Source organism: Eretmochelys imbricata, chromosome 10 (genome assembly GCF_965152235.1).
Source record: "Eretmochelys imbricata isolate rEreImb1 chromosome 10, rEreImb1.hap1, whole genome shotgun sequence".
NCBI classification, from domain to species: Eukaryota; Metazoa; Chordata; order Testudines; family Cheloniidae; genus Eretmochelys; species Eretmochelys imbricata.
Genome location: NC_135581.1, coordinates 44,622,776 through 44,644,293, shown reverse-complemented (window position 1 = coordinate 44,644,293; position 21,518 = coordinate 44,622,776). Strand labels below are relative to the sequence as shown.

At 55.9% G+C, this 21,518-nt stretch overlaps 1 protein-coding gene and 1 pseudogene across 1 annotated transcript; one reads left to right on the top strand and one right to left on the bottom strand.

Annotated features, from left to right (window-relative positions):
* Positions 1–34: 34 nt before the first annotated feature.
* On the bottom strand, positions 35–8,910 carry SNX22 (sorting nexin 22). Its single transcript, XM_077828638.1, has 6 exons — positions 8,783–8,910; positions 4,757–4,840; positions 3,707–3,811; positions 3,422–3,516; positions 1,943–2,016; positions 35–690 (listed from the first exon to the last, which is right to left on the bottom strand). Exons 1-6 carry the CDS (start codon positions 8,852–8,854, stop codon positions 563–565), a joined length of 558 nt encoding a protein of 185 aa, XP_077684764.1. The 5' UTR covers positions 8,855–8,910; the 3' UTR covers positions 35–562.
* Positions 7,092–7,249, top strand: LOC144271795 (U4 spliceosomal RNA; annotated as a pseudogene).
* Positions 8,911–21,518: the final 12,608 nt, after the last annotated feature.

Below are 21,518 nucleotides of genomic sequence, written 5' to 3'. Positions count from 1 at the left end.
CTCCAAACCAGACCCGAGTGATTTATTGCCAATACACATCTGCACAGCTCCCTTTATCCTGCAGGAGGCCAGCCCTTCCCCTGGGGGGCTCTACATGGGTCTGGGACACCACCTCCTCCCCCATAGGCTCCATCTAGCCTGGCAGGAGCTGCTGCCGTTGGCATAAGGCACTGCCCCCCCCCCCAGCCAGAGTGCAGGTAGCAGCATTTCCGCTTGCTGTGGCTCTGGCCTCTCTTGCTTTTTGGAGCTGTGGCCAGAGATGGCACTGGTGGAGCAGTTAAGGTCTGGCCTGACAGCTGTCCTGTTCATTACAAGTGCTCAATGAGAACAGTCCCCCAGGAGCTTTCAGCCCAACCTCCATGTGTGTGAAGCACCTGCCCCCAGGCTCAGCAGCAGCTCCCCATTTTGTCTATCACCCCTTGCGTGCGGAGGGCAGGAACAAATCCCAGGAGAAGGGAAGGTACAGCCACTGAGATACAGGAGTGATCCCTAAATGGGACAATCAAGCAGTGCTCCCCCTCCAGTAATGGTGCTGGTGAAGCCCGAGCAGTGGAGAATACCCTCATGAGCCATGCTGGCTAAGCATGTGGGGCCCCACCAAGCACTTTGGGGCTGCCTTCCCCCAGCAGGAGCTTGCTGGTCGATAGAAGCCTTGTAACACACCACTCAGAACTATGTCTGGCAGCAGCTCTGCAAAACAGGAGAGGAAAGGGGTTAAAAGCACAGCTGTTTCTCAGTAGCAGCAGGAAGACTGGAACTAGACCAGACTCTGGGAGCAGATCTCTGCAGGGGATTTTTTTTTAAATCTCATTCCTGCTATTACAGCAGCAGGTCCTGCATGGTTCCAGTCCCACTGCAGCGATCTAGCCTGCAGGAATTAAAGGGGGATTGGATACCAGATTCAGCTCCACACCCTCTTACATTAAGATTCAGAACCAGATGACAGCCCAACAGCTGCCCACTGTTCCAGTTTCCAGCCTTGCTGACCAGACAGGGCTGCAGGGCATCAGATCCCCTTGGAAGGGAGAGACGGCCGAATGAACTGCAGCTAACCTATTCCATCCGCCCCACTGGCCCAGCTGGGCTCAAGGGCTCCAAGAAGCCCTTTACAAGCTGAGCCAGGTTCTAGGCTGTATGGTACCCCCAGGACACATTAGCCCCATCCCTATATGCAAAAGCACTTCACACCCAAGTAGAGCATGTGTAACAGCAGCCTGCAGCACTGCATGGTAGGAAATAAGAGTACTGCATACTTCTGAAACAACTGGGGGGGAGGATTAGGGCAGCAGAATAGACCCCACTGCAAAATTTGGCAAAAACTTCCCCTTAAAACCTCAACAGCCCCAGGCCATTGTTCTGGACAGTGCAGCTGTGGGCAGCAAACTTTGTTTTTACATCTTCTCACCAGGGCCTTTGCCCTCTTCCCAGCCTTCTAGGGAAGGATGGGGCAGGGGGTGGGCTTCGGGTGGTTAGAAAAATCTCTTTTCTCCTGAAGACGTTCCTGCCAGGCTGCAGCAGCTGGACTGCACAAGAGGGGAAAGAGTTCAGGCCCCATTGAGACCTTTGTTGCTCTTGGTTTTGTGAAATGTGCCTTTTGGGAAAGCAGGTGGGTCCTGCTCTGTTCCCAGTAACACTGAACGGCCACTGTGCAGGGAGCAGTTGTAGGGTTTAAGTCTCAGGCGCTGGCCAAGTTCACTGCCAAGGGGCAGTTTTGCTACAAAGGTAAGAGAAGATGAGCAGAGGTGCAGCACCTCACAGGACACCCCTCCTTTGTAAAGGGAACCAGCTTGCAGGATGCCAGCATTCCTTTGGGAGCGGCGAACACTCAGAAGAGGCCATTGGCAGCAGCCTGCCCAGGAGCAGAGGAATCCATGCCTTCAGCCCAGGACACAGCATTTCCATTGCATCGCCTGCCCCAGGACCCCAGTGCCCCCTGCCTTACCTGTGGAGGAGGGGAGCACGTAGGGATCTTTGTGGAAGATCATAACCGGCCGGTGGGAGAGCAGGAAGCCGTGGCTGCAATGAGAGAGGCAGATGAGGACCTGGCTCCTTCTTGGGCAGTGACATGAGTGGCTAGTGAGAGCAGCCTGACAGACTGCCCCCACACTGCCTCTCCAGTGCCTGGGTCCTGGCAAGGTGGGTCCTTGCCCATCAGGATGGGATTGGGCAGGGGGCACAGGTTCGCTCGTGCCCAGTGGGGCTCTCCTGTGCCTGTGGATCCAGGGCAGATTCTCTTTTGCTCTATAAGGGGGCTCCTTAGTGCAGTCCATCTTCCGCCATTGGGGGTAGAGGGGGGAGGACAAGGTTGCTGGGGGGCGCAGGCTCCCTGTCAGCATATCGGCTCTCCCAGATAGCAGGGGATTCCCTTACCCACAGGGATCTCGACAAAGCAGTTGGAAGGTGGGGCTGTTTCTTTCAACTGAACCAGTGGAGGGTGGGGGGACAATAACTCCAAGCCGTTTGACAAGGCAGCTGAGCCTCCACTGCTGGGAGAATTGCTCTAGAAGCAGCCAGCCACCAGGGGGTGCCCTTGCCCTGCAGGTGGCCCAGCTAGCAGAGATAAGGCCAGCGCAGGTGGGAGGGGTCTCTGGCAACGAGCCCACAAGCTAGGAATCCCATCCAGAGCTTGAGGAAGTTGGCCAGCAACTGGGAGCCCTGCCACCAGCCCCCTGCAGCTGGAGCAAAGCCCCACCACTAGCACTGGGAGGAGGCAGAAGGGCAACTTCTCCCTCCTCAGATTAAGTCACACAGGGAGCTGCAAGAAAACAGAGCCAGGGGAGTGAAGGGCCCAGGCCCTTTGTGGTGGGGGGAGACAGGTGCTCCCCTCTCCTATATGTTAGGCAGAGCTGAGGGAAGGACATACTACCTTGAAGACATCAGGAACCAGGTTCATCTCATCTATGACCGAGTTTGCACACAGGCAGTAGTTGCCTGAATTTAAGTCTGCCCTGGGTCAGCAAACACAGTTCAATAGCTGCTAAGAGCTGCAGCTGATGAGCCCTGTACTGGTGCACTAAGGGCAGGGCTGCTAGGACAGCCCCCTGCTGGAAAGGCACAGAACTGCTCTGCTGCACAGGTGAGAGGCCGGGCAAACAAAAGAAGAAATCCCCATTGTAACACATTGTCCCTCTCTGGTCCCTCCCAGGGAGCATGAGCAGTTAGCCACATTTCTCAGGTGGGGAAACAGCATTTGAGAGGGGATGGTACCTTTCCAGGGTCACTAGCAAGTCACTGGCAGAGGTGGGATTAGAAGCTAGTGACTCCAGCCACTAGGCAGTGCTGCCTCACATGAACACTAACCCCACCAGCCCCTCCCATGCCCAGGGAGGGCACCAAGGAATCGCTTGAGCTCCCTGATGTCCCAAGTTCATAGGAGACCTTGGCTTCCACCAGTGGGTGCCCCAGGCCTCAGGATACTCACTCCAGGCTGCTGGCCTTGGCATCCTGCTGAAAGTGCCTGAGCTTCAGGAAGTCCAGCAGTTCCTTAGGCAGCTCCTTGTTGTAGTACAGGACACCCTGCAGCAAACACAGGGGGCAGGTTAGACCTCACCAGAGCCCCTTGCCCCCTGGCGGCAGGACACCCCAACAAAAAACACGTTGGGCCTTTCTAAGGGAGCAAGCCCAAATCCACTCCAGGGGGCTCAAACCAAGCCCAGGAGTCACCAGTGGCAGAGTCCCAGGCGTGGGCTGCGGGGAAACATCCTACCTGAATGTAAACCTCCAGGCCCTGCCGCCGCTGCTCCTGCACCTTCGATATCCAGTTGGGGACTCGCTTGGGGGGGAAATCTGGGACCTTGCACATCTTCTTTATCTAGGGCAGAACGTGGCATTACTATCAGACCAAGTCACAGCCCACCTGCTGCTTGGAGCCACAGGACGCCAGGGTCCTGTGGGGCCCTGGGCTAGAGGCTCTGCTCTGGGGATCCATGCTCCACACCTTGCAGGCAAGACCCTGGCCCCAGCCACACCATGGCATGAGGACCCCTCCCCTCTCTGACACACAGCAGCACTGAACCCCCTCAGGAGCTGCAAAGGTCTCTTCTCTCCCCAGCACCAGCAGGGGTGGCAGTATGCCCCACCCTCTCCAATATTACACCTCAGCTGCTTGGGTGAACCCCTGCATTCCTCCCCTCCTGCCAGGATCCTCTATCAGGGTGGTGCTGGTAAGACCCTGAGGGGTTTTGCATGAACACCCCAGTGAGATAACGCAGGTCCCCTTCTCACAGCAAGGAGCCCAGGTTCAGGCAGGTGTCGCCATGTCAATTACACTCCGCCATATTTTCAAGCCCCTTTAAATAAAATTTAAAAAAAAAAAAAAAAAAGAAAACCACCACAGAGGGCGAGTAAACAACTCAGTGCAGGCCGATGCTGCCCAGGCCTTAATCTGGTGTTGGCTGAAGGGCAGGCACAGTCCAGTGCAGGGAAGAGAACTACACAGAGGTCCATGTTATCCTATCTCCCCGTTCCAGTTACACAGAGCTGTGGGCAGGGACGTGGCTTCCCTTGTAACTGGCACGTGCCCAATCCGCGAGCATACCCCAGAGGAGCAGAACATGGGCAGGGAGACAGACTAACAGCTGGCGACACACGTGTGGAGGAAGTGTTACCATTCAGCACACGTTTGCAGGGATGAATTCCCCAAAGGCAGCAGCTGAGCCCTGTGGCAGTGGAAAGATCAGTTCCCCGGGGTTTGCTGTGGATAACGTGGAGTTAAGCCCTGTTCCCCATTCCAGCTGCTTGCCCGGCCGGCCCTCACCCTTTTATGCAGGGCATGGAACTCGCTGTAGCGCTTCTCAAGGATATGTTTCCGGCCATTGCACAGGACCTCCACCGTAAACACCTGCAAGGGCACAGGAGAGACGTGAGACGGGCCTGCCAGGCCCCACCCTTAGAGCAGAAATACGCAATAAGAGCACCCCCTTCCCAATACCCCCCAGCCCCCTCTCCCCAGCTGCCCGAAGTGGAGAAGGGACATTGCTTCCCCATAGCCCTCCGGTCAGGCAACTGCTCACAGGGCTGTGAAACTGCAGTGTTTGCTTAGGAGCTAAAGCAGTCGTGTTCCCTCTCCCAGAATGCACTGCAGGTGTGAAAACAGAGTCACAAAAGGCTCTTTCAGAGCAGGCTCTGGCTCCAGCCAGGAGGGGAGCAGTGTGGCTAGAGACACTCCCCTCTTGCAGGGCACAGCACTGCCATCCTTAGCATCTAAAAACTGGCTGAAATGCCTCATGCAAATGACAGGCCAGCACGGCTCAGCTCCCTGAGCTCAGGAATCTAGCGCATCTCCCATCCTACCAAACCCTACGCACAGGAGATGCTGCCACCGTCACGTGTAGGGTGGCGCATGCTCTGCCTGAGCAGTGCACAGCTACATCAGAGTCACGCTAGGGTAGCACATGAAGAACTGCAGCCAGCTGGCACTGCAAGGAGGCTGGGTGTAGGCAGGACGTAGCTAGGAATTGGGCCAGACCACTAGGCTTAGCACCCACCTGTCAAAGAGTGGGACCGATCATTAATGATCAGCTGTCAGCACTGCCTCACATTGGAATATGGCCCCTCCAGCAGCGTAGCACCCCATAGCCTCACACAAGGCACCAAAGTGAGCATCGATACCATGGCAGCGCGGAGGTTTCCCCATCTGAGGGCTGGCCATGTTTATCCCCGTTTAGCGCATGAAATCTGATCAAGATTGCACAATTGCACATTGTGTGTGCACGCATCCATCTGACACACGGTGGTGGGAGAGCCAAGCTAATGCAGCAAGGCTCTTCTTGGGGCCCGGCAGTGAGTTTGCCTGCACCATGCTCACACCCCTTGTGCGTCCATTTCGCTCCTCCTAGTGTTGGACGCAGCTCACAGGAACGCAGCAGGTCGCACACGCTCCTGCTTGAGGGTTGGAATTGGCTCTCTGGCTGGACAGTTGCCCTGGATGGGGTCTGGTCACTGCCCAACACAGCAGGACAGGACTCTGAAACCCCTCACCAGAGCCCTGGCACAGAGGACAATTAAATGAGCCAGGCAGGATCTGGCCATGGCCTCCCCAGCCATGATGGTACATAATTACTCAGTGCCCCATAGCAACACAAATCAAATTCCAGCCAGCACCCAGCCTAGATGGCTCACAGCAGCCTCATCTCCTGCGAGTGACTTTCAAACCAGGCCTGGGCAGCCAGTCAGGGGAGCGTTCAACATCTAGAATTCCCGCAGGGGCCCTTCAGCTCTCCCCACACACACACAGGGCAAGCACCGGGGGATCCTCCGTCCTTCCTCATCCAATCTCTCAATCAACTAGCTGGGACCAGCTCACAGACCCCCAGCCTCCATGTGGTGCCCAGAGGAGAAGACGTGCCTGGTGCATGTCAGGGGTGCGGTGACCTGCTCATGCCTATGCGGGGAGCAAGACAGGGGAAGTCCCTCAGGTCAACACCCAGTGCTGGGCTGCTGGCCAAGCACAGGTGCAGCAAGGCAGACCCTGTTGCCGGTCACGTCAGGGTGAGGCTCTCCAGCAGAAGCAGGACACGAAGGGAGACTGACCCAGCATAAACAGAGCTTGGGCAGGCAGAGAAGGACACTGTAGCTAAGACAGCCAGTGTGCTCCATGGATTTATAAGCAGGGGAACAGCAGGAGTGGGGAGTGGTATTGCCTCTACACACAGCACTAGTGAGACCATTCCTGGATCCTGCATCCATCTGCCCTCTACTCTCAGCCTGATGCTGACCCGGGACACAGGGGACTGCAAAGCAGAGCAGGCCCAGACAGTGTAGGCAGGAGGGGAAGTTTGATCACTTGCCTTCCCTAGCTGCAGGAAGTGAAGGGGGGAATGTTTAATAGCTGGGCAGACAGACAGCCACTGGCTGGGGTCAGAGCTGGGGAGGGGCTGTCGAATCAGCCAGTTGGGATAATATTGAGTATATTGGCTGGCACCACATGGGGCTTCTTCAGCAGCCTGCTCTCCTGGGGAAGGCAGGGAGCCCATAGGCCAGCGCAGACTCCTCAGGCTTAGGGCTGCAGGAGAGAGGAAGGAACAGAGAGAAAGTGAACTAAAATCCCCAGCCCAGGCTGCGCTGCTGCCAGTCAGCCATGCAGGCCAGGGAGTTTTGCGGTGGCAGTATCGTAGCCAATGAGGTTAATCCGAGGCGTGATTATTGCTAATTGAAAACTTTTCCCAATACCCCGCCATGACAACTTGAAATATAGTCGGCATTGGCAATTTTTGACAGTCCCACCTTATCAGTGTGGTTGGAGCAGGGAGGAGATGATGACAGGCTGCTGACTGATGCCATAGAAGGGCCTGGTGGGGGCTCTTCTCTGGGCCTTGGCTTCATCCTGCTCCATTGCCCTCCCATGCAGAGGGACGAGCTATGAAGGAGTTATGGGAAGGGTTTAACCCTTTCTCTCTCCTACAGAGGACTGGCATGTTTATAACCAGACAGGGACTGGTGCTTATGCCACACGCCAGCCCCAAGCCCTGTAGCTTTTACAGGCTGCTGAAGGGCGGGGGGAGGGGAGGGGTCAACCCACAAGCCACAGCTCCTGAGCCCCCAGCCAGCTGCAGTGCTGCACCTGGCTCCTGCAGAGACCCCCAAGTCAGACCCCGGGAGAGCAACACCTAGGCTGGCAAACACACACAACTCTCAGCCCGCTGGGCAGGAGAGGGCTGGGACAGCACGGCCCTGGGGACTGCTGAGAGTGCCAGCAAGGGGGGTGGGACAGGCCCTGGCTCACGGAGCCCCCCGGGGGGAGGAGGATCTCTAGTGCCTCAGAGAGGGAGAAAAAGCCATGGGTCGCTCCTTTACTATTAACTGGCTGAGACTCTCCCTGCGGAGGGGTCTGAGCAGCTGTCGGATGGGAACCGCTAATTACGGACCTGGCTCCTCCTCCTCCAGCCCCCTGATCTCTCCAGCGGGGTTTGTCTCCCGGGGGGGGGCACTTTGCAGCCGCATTGCCACGGCCCCTCCCCCACCGCCACCAGGGCAGAACCTGAAGCGGGTTATAAAGAATCTCCTGCGCCCGGAGAAGTTGCCACAAACCCCGCGCCCCGGAAGCAGGAGCCAGGTGAGCCCTGGGCCAGCCGCGGCGGGCGGGCTGGTCCCGCCACAGGGCGGAACAAGCCCCGGCCTCGGATTTCTGTTACTCATTAATGGGGCCGGGGCCGGGGCCGGGGCACTAGGCGAAGGGAGAAGCTCTGGCGTCTCCATGTCCCATCCCCCCCGCCCCGACTTGTGTCCCACTTCAGGCTCCTTGGCTGCTGGCCCCAGTGCACCGGTCCCCCGGCAGGGCACCCTCGGATCCCCCGGCCGGAGGCTCGCCCCGGCTCCCCGCCCCGCCCCGGCTGAGGGCAGTGAGGTCCCGGCGTGACGGGACCTGGCTGCGGACCTGGGCTGCGCCGGGCCCCGGCCCCGGGTCTCGGCACCTGCGGGGTCCGCTCACGGGCCGCAGCGACTCGGCCCTGGACCCGCAGCGCCACCTCCGCGACCCCAGGCCAGCTCCCCGCAGCCAGGTGCGGTCCCGGGCGGGCTGAGCCGGGCGCCGGAGCACTCCTCGCCGGGCCCCTCAGCCGCGGGCCGCACGTGGGCGCCGGGCTCAGCCCGGGCGCCCCAGGGCGACGCAGCCCGGGCGCCCCAGGGCGACGCAGCCCGGGCGCCCCAGGGCGACGCAGCCCGGGCGCCCCAGGGCGACGCAGCCCGGGCCAAGGGGACCGGGCGTAGCGGCTGGGAACCGGGGAAAGGAGCCAGCGCAGCCCGGGGTCCCCCGGGCCGGACCGGAGCAGCTCGGCCCCCTCACCGTGTGCGTCTTCTCCGGGCTCGGCTCGGGCTCGGCCCCCGGCCCCACAGCGGGGATAGACACCGCGATCATCGCGCCGCCGGCCGGGCTGGCGAACCCGCTCCATTCATCGCCGCCCCGCCCCGGGCTCTGCCCAGCCCCGCCCCTGGCGCCCACCCGCAGCGCGCGTCGACCCCCCTCGGGACTGGCCCCCGGACCGCGCCCAGCGCCCGAGACAGCCTGGGGCATGGCACCGAGGGGCTGCACCGTAGGGGGGAGCGGGCGCCCCGCCCAGCGGGTAGCCTGGCACCGGGCCACCACACGTCCCGGCCAGCAGCGGTAACCCTGGCAGGGACTCCAGCGGGGGCGGGCAGCCTGAGTACGCACCCAGGGTCTGGGTCTTCCCTGCTAGTGTTCCCTGAGCTAGCACAGGTGTGCCTCCCTGGACCCCACTTACACTGTCCCCGGTGCCTGCCTGCCAGATGCCTTTGTTACTTCCCCCGTTCACAAGTGGCAGATGAGTGGCAGTCTGGGCGACAGGGTAAGGAAGAATATAAAGTCTCTCCCGGGGAAGGGGGGCGGGGGGTAGCGGCTATTCACTGCAACCTTCTGCATCTACATGGAACTACAGCCTGGGGCAGGGAGAATCCTCTCCCCTTACAGGTGCAGTGCACAGATAGCCCAGGGACAGCCCCCCTGCCAGGTACGTGTGTAAACACCCACCCACACCCACGCTCAGTGCTGGTGGTCGGACACTTACTTGGAAGCCTGTATCAAGAGCTCAGGCCAAAGGAGCATGTTGCTGCTCCTCCCCCTGGAATAATTGCAGGGCCTACAAACAGAAGGGATTTCCTGCTGTTCTGTGTCCATGTAAGGAGTCCCCATCCCATCCTGTGTGAGTGTCGAAGCCTGACCCCAGAGCTCAGGTCTCTTCCCCGCAGGAGAGGGAAGTGACACCTCGGCCAGCGCTGGTTTCACTCAGACCCCCAGGGAAAAGGCGAAGCAGAATCCCCTCATTCGGCTTTCACTTCTTATTTCTGCTAAAGGCCCTCACTGCTGTGAAATGAGCAGAACAGCAGAGTCCCTGGAGGGAAGAGGAAGGATCCCTGCGCACACGGCCCCAGGAAGAGGCGCTGGGTCTAGGAGGGAGCAGGGAGCACTTGAGATACCCTGGGGAGCTAATAGTGCTGGCTAGACAACCACAGCACAGGCAGGAGTTGGCCAAGTTCCCCCTGCCTCTAGGCTTGCTGATGCCCTTCAGCCCCCACAGCCCTTGGCTACTCCAGCCCAGGGCGCTTCCCCCACACCCATCTGCCGATGACCCTCAAACCCAGTCTGAAACCCCTGCTGTTCTAGTGCTGGGTTCCCCTTCAATCCCCCCAGGCCAAAGGAGCCGGTGTGCCTGAGCTGGCTCTCCGTGGTGGCTCAGTGTTATCTATTTAGCTAATCCCTGGCTGCTCCAGGGTTTACCTCCATTGCTGACGCCTGACTCGGGCATTAGTGGGGGGGGGAGGGGCTGGGAGGCACATTCTCACAGCACACCAGTCCAGACCCAGTAAAGCAGGGCAGTGAGGGACCCCATATGATGCACTTGAGCACATGGTCACTGGGGAAGGGGTTCAGGCCGTAATCCCAGGATGGGTCAGGGTGATGAAGTTTCCGTTGGCAACAAGGACTTGGTGGAGCCAGAAGGATAAGATGCCGCTGCTGAGGCTAGGAGCCTGAGCCCACCCGGGCCAGCTCTAGACAAGGCTCTGTCATGCAATGTTGGGGGATGGGACTTTTCCTGGACCTGTTTTCAGGCTGGGTTGGCATCACTCATGTTCACGGCTGCAGGTGGATTTGTGGGGTCCACTTGGAGGTCATTTACAGGGCCTGAAGTTAATGTGTGTGTGTGGGGGTGCTGTTAAAGTTAGCTGGTGCTGTGCTCCTCCCTGGGATCAGTGACACAGGCTCTTCCTATTCTTTGGTCCTGCTCTCGATGTGGGTTTGTTTGGCAGTGACGAGACCAGCTCTGAGCTGGGGCTCAAATCCCCCTGGAGGCGTTCTGGCCTTGCCTCGCCTGGGGAAGGGAAAACTCAGAGGGGGGGAATCAGCGTAGCCTGCAAGGCAAACAGGAGCCGGCGCAAGCGAGAGCCACAGCCAAGTTCTATTCCATCATCCCAGGAGCAGGCAGCCAGTACGGTGCTAAGCCAGAGAACAAGGGCTCTGCTGTGCCTCCCTGCAGCGCTGGGGACATCAGCACGTGAGCCACTGCCAAGGCAGCAGCCCAGCAACACTTCAGCAGCCAGCGGGCATGCTCAGGGAAGTGAGTTCGGCTGTGGTTCCTGGCCCCTCTGCTGGGGCAGGGCAGACGGGCTCAGAGGCACAGAGACAGATCCACAGCGTGCAGTCTGCTGGCCTGTCCTTCCCTTCAGTGCCGTTGGGGCCACTTCCAGTTCTGTTAGGAGCAGGCCCAGGCCCAGTGAAGTCAGTGGGAGCTGTGCCCTCTTACACCATCTCTGAATTTGACCCAAGGTCTGTGCTTGGACTCTGACCCCTGGCATTCAGCCACCCTTTGTTCTGCTCCTTTGTTACCTAGCTGCTTTCAGAGTACATGGCTCCTAGAGCAAATACACCATCTCTTCCCAGCAGCACACACTGCAAGCAGTGGTGCATTTGCCTGCCAATTACATAGGGCGGGGTGGGCAATAAGGGCAGGTGTTTTCCATGCAAACTTTGAACAGAGGCACAGAATGGGGAGCAACAAACGGCTGCTCCTCCTCTGCAACTGCACGTGTCCCGCTGTGGCAGGGAGGGAGTCAGCATGCGCAGCTCCAGGTGGGGGAAGAGCTTCCTGTGCTCAGCAGCCCTCCTTTCTGGTCAGTTGGGGCACTGCACTCAGCACCTGCAAAAGGGAGCTGGCTGCCGAACAGCAGGAGGTGCCAGGTGAGCGTGTGCGAGGAGGAGATAAAATAAGGAGTGAGCTGGAAAATGTGACTAGCCCCAGATCACTCATTGTGTCTCAGTCACGGTCAGCCTTGGGGCTGGGGGGGATTGGCCAGTGAACTTGGACCTATGTTTGGGTGCCCAACTCAAGACAGCTGTGGCCTGCTTCTCTGAGGGGCTGAATCTCTGTAATGCCTGTTGATTTCGCCTAGTGCCATGAGCGCTGCAGAACCCTAGGGCTTGCCACGTAGGCACCCCACCTTAGAGGACACCTTTCCCAAGGCAGGCCTTGCTGCCCCCTGACAAGGCTGTTGCAAAAGTCACTGAGAACTGGTCAGCACCAGGAGATGGGAGTGGAGCTAAGTCTTCAAAGTGGACAGTCAAAGTGATCCTGGGCTGGCTCTCTCCCTGGGAGAATGGACCAGCTCCCAAGAGGGAACAATAACTGTACCACTGGACGACTGTGGAACGAGGTGTGGAGCACAGCAAGGGGGACATCATGTGAGCAATGGGGCTGGCCAAGAGTTGTAATCCGAGCAATTGAAGCAGTGTGTGAGGGGGCATGTCTGACAGCGCACCCAGCAGCTGGAACGCGAACAGGGGTCTGGAAACTGGCAGATGTGGCAGACAACAGCATCCATTGAGTTGGAGGAGATGCCTGGCCATGGGGCTGGCACAGTCAGGCTGTGCTCGCCCCTGAATGCCTTGGGTGCACTTCAGTGCACGCTCTCCTCAGCCCTGCAGAACAAAGCATTCGGCCAAAGGCTTCCTGGGTTGATGTGGATTATCACAGAGCTCTGGGAGGGGACGGGAGGCCCAGCCAGGCCTGTCTCCTGGGCTCAGGTCTCCAGTTTGGTTGGAAGACAAATGCCCCTCACTGCTGCCATGCGACAGGGTAATGGCAGCACAGGTGGACACCCGTGCCTCCTTTGCCAGTCCCCAGGTCTGGAGCACGGGCACGTCTCTGGGCCTGGTGCTGTCTGTGTAGAGATCACTGGCTCTTCCTAAGGGCAGCCCTGTGAGGCTGTGGCACCCTTGGCAGTTTAGGAGAGGGTGGCTTGGCAAGCAGGGTCCTGCTCCCCTCCGTCTGGGCTGTCCCATTGCAAAGCCGGGCCTGAGCAGCCCTGCTAGTTGGGTGCAGCAGGCAGAGGGTGCTCACCCCAGGCTGCTCTGGGCTCAGGGTCGCTGCTAGCGCTGTTCTTTTCACAGTGGCAGAATGGGAGCCTTGGGCTGGGTTGGGAGCCGCTCCAGAAGAGGAAGGCTGTGGTTGTCCCTCACCCCCACGGCTGGCCACAGCATGTGACATAGGCTGGCGTCATTATCTCCTTTGTCGGGGCTGCATGTGTGGGGCTGGCTCCTGGACTCAATGAGCTCCCCCACCCCACCTTCCCCATCGCACTGGGTCAAAGAGCTAGAGCCGGCTGGCCAGGCAGCTGGGAGGGCCCCACTCAGCAGAACAAGAGCTGAGATCAGCAGGTTGTAAACTCTGCCCTTGCTGCAGCACTCACTGCCCGCTTAGTACAGCCCTCTGGCCCTGCCGCTGCCTCTCCATCCCCACCCCCACCCCAGCCCTGCTTCTCCTGCCCCATCTGGCCCTACCTCCCTCCACCCCCCATCCCTGCCTCTGCGGCTCCATCCCCACCCCAGCCCTGCTCCTTCTGCCTCATCTGGCCCTGCCTTCCCCCGCCCACCCCCCATCCCTGCCTCTGCTGCTCCATCCCCACCCCAGCCCTGCTTCTCCTGTCCCATTTGGCCCTTCCTCCCTATACCCTCCCTCTGCCACCCCCAGACCCTGCCTCTGCTGCCTGGTATGGCCCCTCACCTCACCTCACCTCTCCTGCCCCAACCAGCCTCTGGCCCAGCCTTTGTTACCAAGTGCGGGTTGGGTCCCGTTCCCCTCTGCCCTTGCTAACAGCGGGGACCCGAGGGGAGAGGACACTGGTCCCATGTTAAGGGATTCAACTCTCAACTCCCAGCTCCCGGGCCATGTTTTCCTGCTGCTGTTTTGCTGCAGCTTCTGTGTCACACAAGGCAGAGCCTGGCCTGAGCAGTGCTGAAATCACTGCTTCTGTGAGCCACGCAGGCTTCCCGATTCTTGTTACAGCCACCCCCAGTGGCAGTGACCCAGGACCAGGGGACATGCTGCAGCTGAGCCCTCTGTGCTGCGCTTCCCCACAGCAGTGGCTCTGTCCTGGGCCCCATCAAGACAAACTTGTGTCTCTATTCAGCTACCATCCTGGGCAGGTTCTGGCTGGCTGAGGACTCGTGGCTACAGGCTCTCATCACCCAGAGGCTGCCCACCTCATCAACTGAGCCTCCTGTCCCTTTGGTCTGAGCTCTCAACTGGCTACAGCATCTCCCATCAGTAGCGGTACTTCCCATGCCACCATCTCCCCGAGGGGCTCAGCACCTCCCAAAGCTCCTCACTTGCCCACCAGAGCACAGGACACAGTGGGTGAAGGATAGCTCAGTGGTTTGAGCATTGGCCTGCTGAACCCAGGGTTGTGAGTTCAATCCTTGAGGGGGCCATTTAGGGATCTGGGTCAAAAACTGGGGATTGGCCCTGCTTTGAGCAGGGGGTTGGACTAGATGACCTGAGGTCCCTTCCAACCCTGATATTCTATGAAAGGGTGGAAGGAAGAGCAGGAGGTTCCTCCACCCCCCAGGCTGCTACATTGTTCGCATCAGCAGATGATTTCTCACTGCCGCCCACCACAGAATCCCTCCATGGCACAATGCGTGTGGCTGGCAGACCCTGCCGTGGACAGGCTCAAGAGCAACTTGGTCTTTCCTATCCAGTTCATTGTGGTTAACCCCAGCATCCTTTCCCCCCATCTGTGCCGCTGCCCTTGCTGAGTCTGTGCAGGGATAACGGACTGGGGGGATTGGGGTGACCAGATGTCCTGATTTTTATAGGCTTTTTCTTATATAAAAGCCTATTACCCGCCCCCCCACAAACACACACACACACACACCCTGTCCCGATTTTTCACACTTGCTGTCTGGTCGCCCTAGGGGGGATTGATTCCTGGGGATGCCCTTCGAGCCCAGCTGGCAGAAGACGCTACAGCCCAATGCTGACGGAAAACGATTTATGACCTAGTGATCCAGCACTTCCGTACCCTGGCGATGGGCACCAGAGCTGCACCTGATGCTGCGCCACTAAAACCCAGGGGCCTTGTCTCTGAGACCCCTCACAGTTCAGGGTAGAATTACCCGTTAAGGCTGTGTTTCCAGCACTCTCTGTACTCTTTCCCCAACATAATTTACTTCAGGCCAGGTCCCACACTGTCCCTACAGGAACCTCTTAGCGCTGAGCGAATGGTTGGTGCAGGGAGAGGAGTTTGGCTCGAGGAGCAAGAATGAGGTTTGATGTGACGTCTGCCCACAGTATTTGTGTGTGTCCATTTCTAGTGATTGGCTCACATAGCCTTTAATCTGCTGCCAGGTGACTGACATGAGTCCAGGGGAAAGCAGCTCTGCTGGCATCCCCCAGGGATTATTTATAGCCTACTGGCAAGAAAGGCTTAAAACCAGCCCCTTTGACAGGCTACAGATGCAAATTCTAAAACTAGCAGCAAACTCTGCCTCCCCCCACATGCAGCTCCTTTACCAAAAACCGCAGTAAATGGCCTGGTTTGCAGCACACCCTGAAAGATCAACAACCCCAGGGCTCTGTCAGACCAAGAGTGGAGTTGGGTCCAAAGCTGAAGGCCACTCGCAGAGAGCACCCTACTGCTAGCAGTCCCCCGCCTTTAAATCCAGAGGAATGTAGCTCAAGTGCCTCTGGTGACTGTCTCTGTGGCCTGGGGTGGAGGCATCACAAATAGGCAGGTCCAAGGCCAGTTAGGGCTCTATAGAGCCAAATAACTTAAAAGCCACTTGCAATCTAATAGGCAGCCATGCAGTTCCTAGCACTCCCACAGGGAAAGCACCTTCTGTGCCAGCCTCTGTTTACAGTGTCACCCCATTGTGGCACCTTTGGCCCATCTCCCACGCCACTTCCTCAAAGAGCTCAGGCTACCCTGACTTGTTCGTAACAGGAAGGGGCGGGTTGGGGGCGGAGCAGGGCAGGGAATCTCCTTCTCTGAGCCTGGCTCTAGCCAGCCATTCACCAGCTTTGCCCCCAAGGCATGGCTTTCATTGTCCTTGGCTCATTTTTGGGGTTTCCAGTGTTGCTGTACAGAAACCTTGCTGCAGGATCCAGGCCTTTATGTGGCTTCCCCCTCTCCCCACAGAAGTTTCAGAAACAAGTCACTGACCACAGCTTTCAGGACACGAAAGAGCTGATAGAGACAACTCTAGCCAATGGGAGAGCCAGGATCTTGTCTGAGGCTTGGTATGTGTCACCGTGGTTGGAACATCTGGCCACAGAGCTTTGGCGTATGCAGGGATACAGCCCATCCAGCTATAAATCCCACCTCCCACTGCATCTTAGGAGAGGTTTGACTTACTTACACACAGTTATGGGAACCTGAGTGGGAGCTGCGATTTTCCCCCCACACCGAATGGCTATTAGCCCTGAAATTTTGTTCTGTGTCTGAAGAAACTCATTGCCTCTGTATCCCCTACCACAAGGAATTACTAAATATTAGGGCTATCAAGCAATAAAAAAAAACCTAATCACGATTCATCACACTGTTAAACAATAATAGAATACCATTTATTTAAACATTTTTTCATGTTTTTACATTTTCAAATATATTGATTTCCATTACAACACAGAATACAAAGTGTACAGTGCTCACTTTATATTTTTGATTACAAGTATTTTCACTGTAAAAAAACAAAATAGTATTTTGCAAATCACCTAATACAAGTACTGTAGTGCAATCTCTTTACTGTGAAAGTTGAAGTTACAAATGTAGAATTATGTACAAAAAAACCTGCATTCAAAAATAAAACAATGTAAAATTTTAGAGCCTGCAAATCCACTCAGTCCTACTTCTTGTTCAGCCAATCGCTCAGAAAAACAAGTGTGTTTACATTCGCGGGAGATAATGTTGCCTACTTCTTATTTATAATGTCACCTGAACGTGAGAACAGGCGTTCACATGGCACTGTTGTAGCCGGTATCGCAAAGTATTTATGTGCCAGAGGCGCTAAAGATTTATGTGTCCCTTCATGCTTCAGCCACCTTTCCAGAGGACATGAGTCCATGCTGATGACAGGTTCTGCTCAATAACGATCCAAAGCAGTGCGGACTGACGCATGTTCATTTTCATCATCTGAGTCAGATGCCACCAGCAGAAGGTTGATTTTCCTTTTTGGTGGTTCAGGTTCTGTAGTTTCTGCATCCGAGTGTTGCTCTTTTAAGATTACTAAAAGCATGCACCACATCTCATCCCTCGCAGATTTTGGAAGGCACTTCAGATTCTTAAACCTTGGGTCAAGTGCTGTAACTATCTTTAGAAATCTCACATTGGTACCTTTTTTGCATTTTGTCAAGTCTGCTGTGAGAGAGTTCTTAAAATTAACAACATGTGCTGGGTCATCATCCAAGACTGCTATAACATGAAATATATGGCAGAATGAGGGTAAAACAGAACAGGAGGAATATACTTTTCCCCCACAAGGAGTTCAGTCACAAATGTAATTAACATTTTTTAATGAGCGGCATCAGCAGGGAAGCATGTCCTCTGGAATGGTGGCAGAAGTATGAAGGAGCATATAAATGTTTAGCATAGCTGGCACGTATATACCTTGCAATGCTGCTGTTCAAGGCTGATTCCCCACTCTGGCACTTTGAGTGCAGGAGGTGGGGGCCTGCAAGGATTTTTAAAAATTAATACTTGCCACTCCAGGCTTGTATTAAACTCCCAAGTTTACAGCTTCTCTCTGACCTTGGATGGGTAGATGCTGCCACCACTCAAGTGCAAAACCCCCTTTTGGAACCTAGGAAGGCGCACTTGGGAATTCCTTCCTGTGGGGTACCCTCAAGCCCTTTCACCCCTCCCCTCCAGGGAAGAGCTAAGAAAGAAAAAAAAAGAAATCAGCTGTTGTCATCAGCTAATTAAACAACATGTGCACAAACCTCTTAGGACACCAAAAAATCCAATCGTGTTCTTAAAAAAGGTAAAATTTATTAAAAACAAAAAGAAAGAAAATACATCTGGAACTTAGGCTTTTGCTAGATTTTAAAAGAGCAATTCCAAAAATTAAGCACCCAAAATAGCTTTCTTGGGGGTTCAGCTTAAAGGTTACAAGCAAACAGAGGGTTAGCACAGAGGAGTCCACTTAGCCATAGGAAATAAACAGAAATAAATCTAATTGCATCTTTCTAAACATTCCTAATCTACTTACACATTTGGGAGTTCCAAATAGTAGTTCTAGGTATGATCTGATGATTTATGATCATACCTGGCTTAAAGCTTCTCATAGCATAACTGCTCCCTGTTCCCCTCTTTTCCAGAGAACAACAGAGACACAAAGGGGTAGTTTTTTCCCCCTCATTTTAAAAAGTTCTAGCCTTCCCATTGGCTCTTTTGGTCAGGTGCCCACTCTCTTTCTTTTACCTGGGGGACTTTATTAATGCTTTACAGGTAAAGCAAGCAGAGAACTGTCACCCAGAGGGATTTTATAGCTAACTGGCTGGCTGGGTGCCCAAAAAAGGGAGCTACCTCCCTCCACTCCCCACCCCCATTTATCACAGCTGGCTACAAAAGTACCATGCAAATACCTGTTCTCACTTTCTGGTGACATTGTAAATAAGAAGAGGGCAGCATTATCTCCTGTAAATGTAAACAAACTTGTTTGTCTTAGCAATTGGCTGAACAAGTAGGACTGAGTGGACTTGTAGGCTCTGACATTTTACATTCTTTTGTTTTTGAGTGCAGTTATGTAACAAACAAAAAATCTACATTTGTGTAAGGTGACTGTTGCCCCCTTACTAACATTCAGTGGGGGTGTTTTGTTCCCAGTACTAAAAGGGGGAAGGGTGGATGGGGAATGAGGGCCCTGAGACTGACAGCCCCCAGGAACAATGGGGAGAGGCCAATGCTCCAGGTCAGCCTGAATGACAGGGCGGGCAGGCTAATCAGGGAGTCAGGAGGCTATGGAGGGCCCGTCCTTCATGTGAGCTGGAATTGCCTGGGTCAGACAGAGTGGGGCCGAGCTAAGGAGAAAGCAGGGGCCCAAGCTAAGCTGGGGAGCAGAGCTGTGCCAGATCCAGAGAGAGCAGACCCTGTCCTGGGAGCAGCGCTGCAGCCCCAAAGCCAGAGGCACAGCCCAGAGAGAGCAGACTTGCCCTAGGAGCAGAGCTGCAGCAACCAGAGCCAGAGGGTCCAGAAAAGCAGCCCAGGAAGCAGGTCAGTGTTGGGAGCAGTCAGCAGACCTGTCCTGGGAGCAGAGCTGCAGCAACCAGAGGCAGAGGGGCCAAAGAAGCAGCCCAGGGACCTGGAGACAGAGCAGCAGCAGTGCAGACAAAGTGGTGCAGCTGGGGCTGGAGCAGTCTGGAGCTGGGTGCGGTGAGCAGCTGGGGAGACCGAGGGGGACCCTGGGCAGCGGGCCCAGCACAGGGAGACACCTCAGCCAGGAGGCTCTGCAGGCCAGACTCGGGGAGGATTGGTAACCCCGACAGGGCAGGGGCGACGCTGGAAAGAAGGGCCCTGCCACCTAGAGCCTGAGAGTGTCTGGCCACCACCAGAGTGAGTGTCCAACCCACAGCATCCCTGCAACACAGCCAGGGCCTGAGAAGGAGGTCTGGGACTTACAAGGAACAGACTGTGAACTGCCCTGACGTTCCAGAGACACTGTTGTGATGTTCCCTGCCACAGAGCGGGTTGATGTGTTTCCTTTAACCTTTCCCATTTTTCCTTATTCTTTTTAAAATTAATTGTAGATTAAATAACTTGCATTTGCTTTAACTTGTATGTCATGGTCAGTGGGTCAGAGAAGTGCCCAGTCCAGAGAGAGTACCCCCGAGTGGGGACATCCTAGCCCCTGTCCTAGGTGACCACAGCAGGGTTGGGGGTCGAGCCCCCCCAGGAATCCTGGGCCCAGCCTTGTTGGGGTTACGAGGACTCTGCCAGACAGGAAAGTGGAAGGGGAGTCCTCAAGGGCAGGGAGACCACTGGGTAAAGGAAGTGGGAGCAAGGACTCAGATCCTTTCGCTAGCCCACTTCACCGGGGTAGTGCAGAAGTCAGGAAAGTTCCCCACAATAGCGGGACTGTTCCCTCGCTTACATTTGTAAGTTATACTTTCACAACAAAGAGATTGCACTACAGTACTTGTATGAGGTGAACTGAAAAATACTATTTCTTTTGTTTATCATTTTTACAGTGCAAGTACTTGTAATCAAAAATAATATACAGTTTGATTTCAATTACAACACCGAATACAATATATATTAAAATGTAGAAAAACATCCCAAATATTTAATACATTTCAATTGGTATTCTATTGTTTAACAGTGCGATTTAAAACTGCGATTAATTGCGATTAATTTTTTTGAGTTAATCGTGTGAATTAACTGCAATTAATTGACAGCCCTACTAAATACCTAATTCAATGGAGCCATCAGAATGTGGCCATCCCTTAGACCAGCGGTGCTCAAACTTTTTGGGCTCAGGACCCATTTGGAAATGTTTATGGCCTGTTGTGACCCAGTAAATAGTCTGGGGGTGGACGCTCCAGGGTGTTTTTGCTTGGGTCCTGGCCGGCCCTCTCCCCACAGTGTAGCTCCTGTGTTGTGGGACGGGCTGGGCTTGGTTCTCCGCTCCAGGTGTTGCAACCTCCAGGGCTGCAGCACTGCTCAGGTTTGGCCCTGCCCCCCTGACTGGACCAAATTTGTGTGAGGGGCTTGTGACAGGACTCATGGGGTTCCAGGGCCACTCACTCATATTTGGACTACCCTGGCTCCCTTCATCATGACGGCTGGGCCAAACCTGAATGGTGCTGGGACCCAGAGGTTGCAGTGCCTGGAGCAGGGAGTCGAGCCCGGCCAGCCGTGTGGGACAGGAGCCCCAGGAGCTGCCACACCACCCTGTGAAACATTTTGGTGATTGCCCCATCTTCCTGGGAGCCTGGCCTGCCTCGTCCCTTCCCCACCTTTGTTATGACCTTCACTAGTAGCAGGATGGATTAGAGCATGGTTCTCAAGCTGCTAGGGTTCAGGCCCCAGGCCTAAACCTCAAGGGCCTCTTATGACCCACTAAATAGCTTCAATGCAAAAACCATCTGGCTTACTGAATACCCATGAGATACACTATCCCTATGAACACAGTAAGTACTAAACAAGTACACTGTGTACCATAGCAGCGGCTCCTGACCTGCAGGACTGGCTGAGCTTGGCTTCCAGCCCCTCTTGTTGCAACCTCTGGGGTAGCAGCACTGCTCAGCTTGCGGATAGCCCCCTCCCCGCCAGGCCAAATTTGCATGAGAGGGGTTGTGACCTAGCACGTGAGGTTGCAGCGCCACTCACACATGCGGCCCAGCCAGCACCCCACATCATCATGATACTGGGGGGTTGGGCCAAACCTGGGCAGCACTGCAACCCCTGTACAAGATGAGCCCTCTCACAGTCCCGTGGGACTGGAGCTGCCGGAGCTGTGATTGGGCAAGTATGGGGACAGACTCTACAATCCCCCCGCCAGGGGCAGGACCCAACCCTGACCACCCCCCTCCATGCCTCCCACACAACTTTGTCATTCTCGCAATGTAATTTGCGGTCATGACCCAGAGGTTGAGAATCCCTGGATTAGACACTAGCGGAAAGGCTTATGTCTTATTTGTTTCTGTAGAGGGACATAAATGATCCATACCCTGCACTGGTACAGCAGCTATGCCAATGCTTAGCCCCTAAAGCCTTTCCTTGAAGGCAGCTCACAG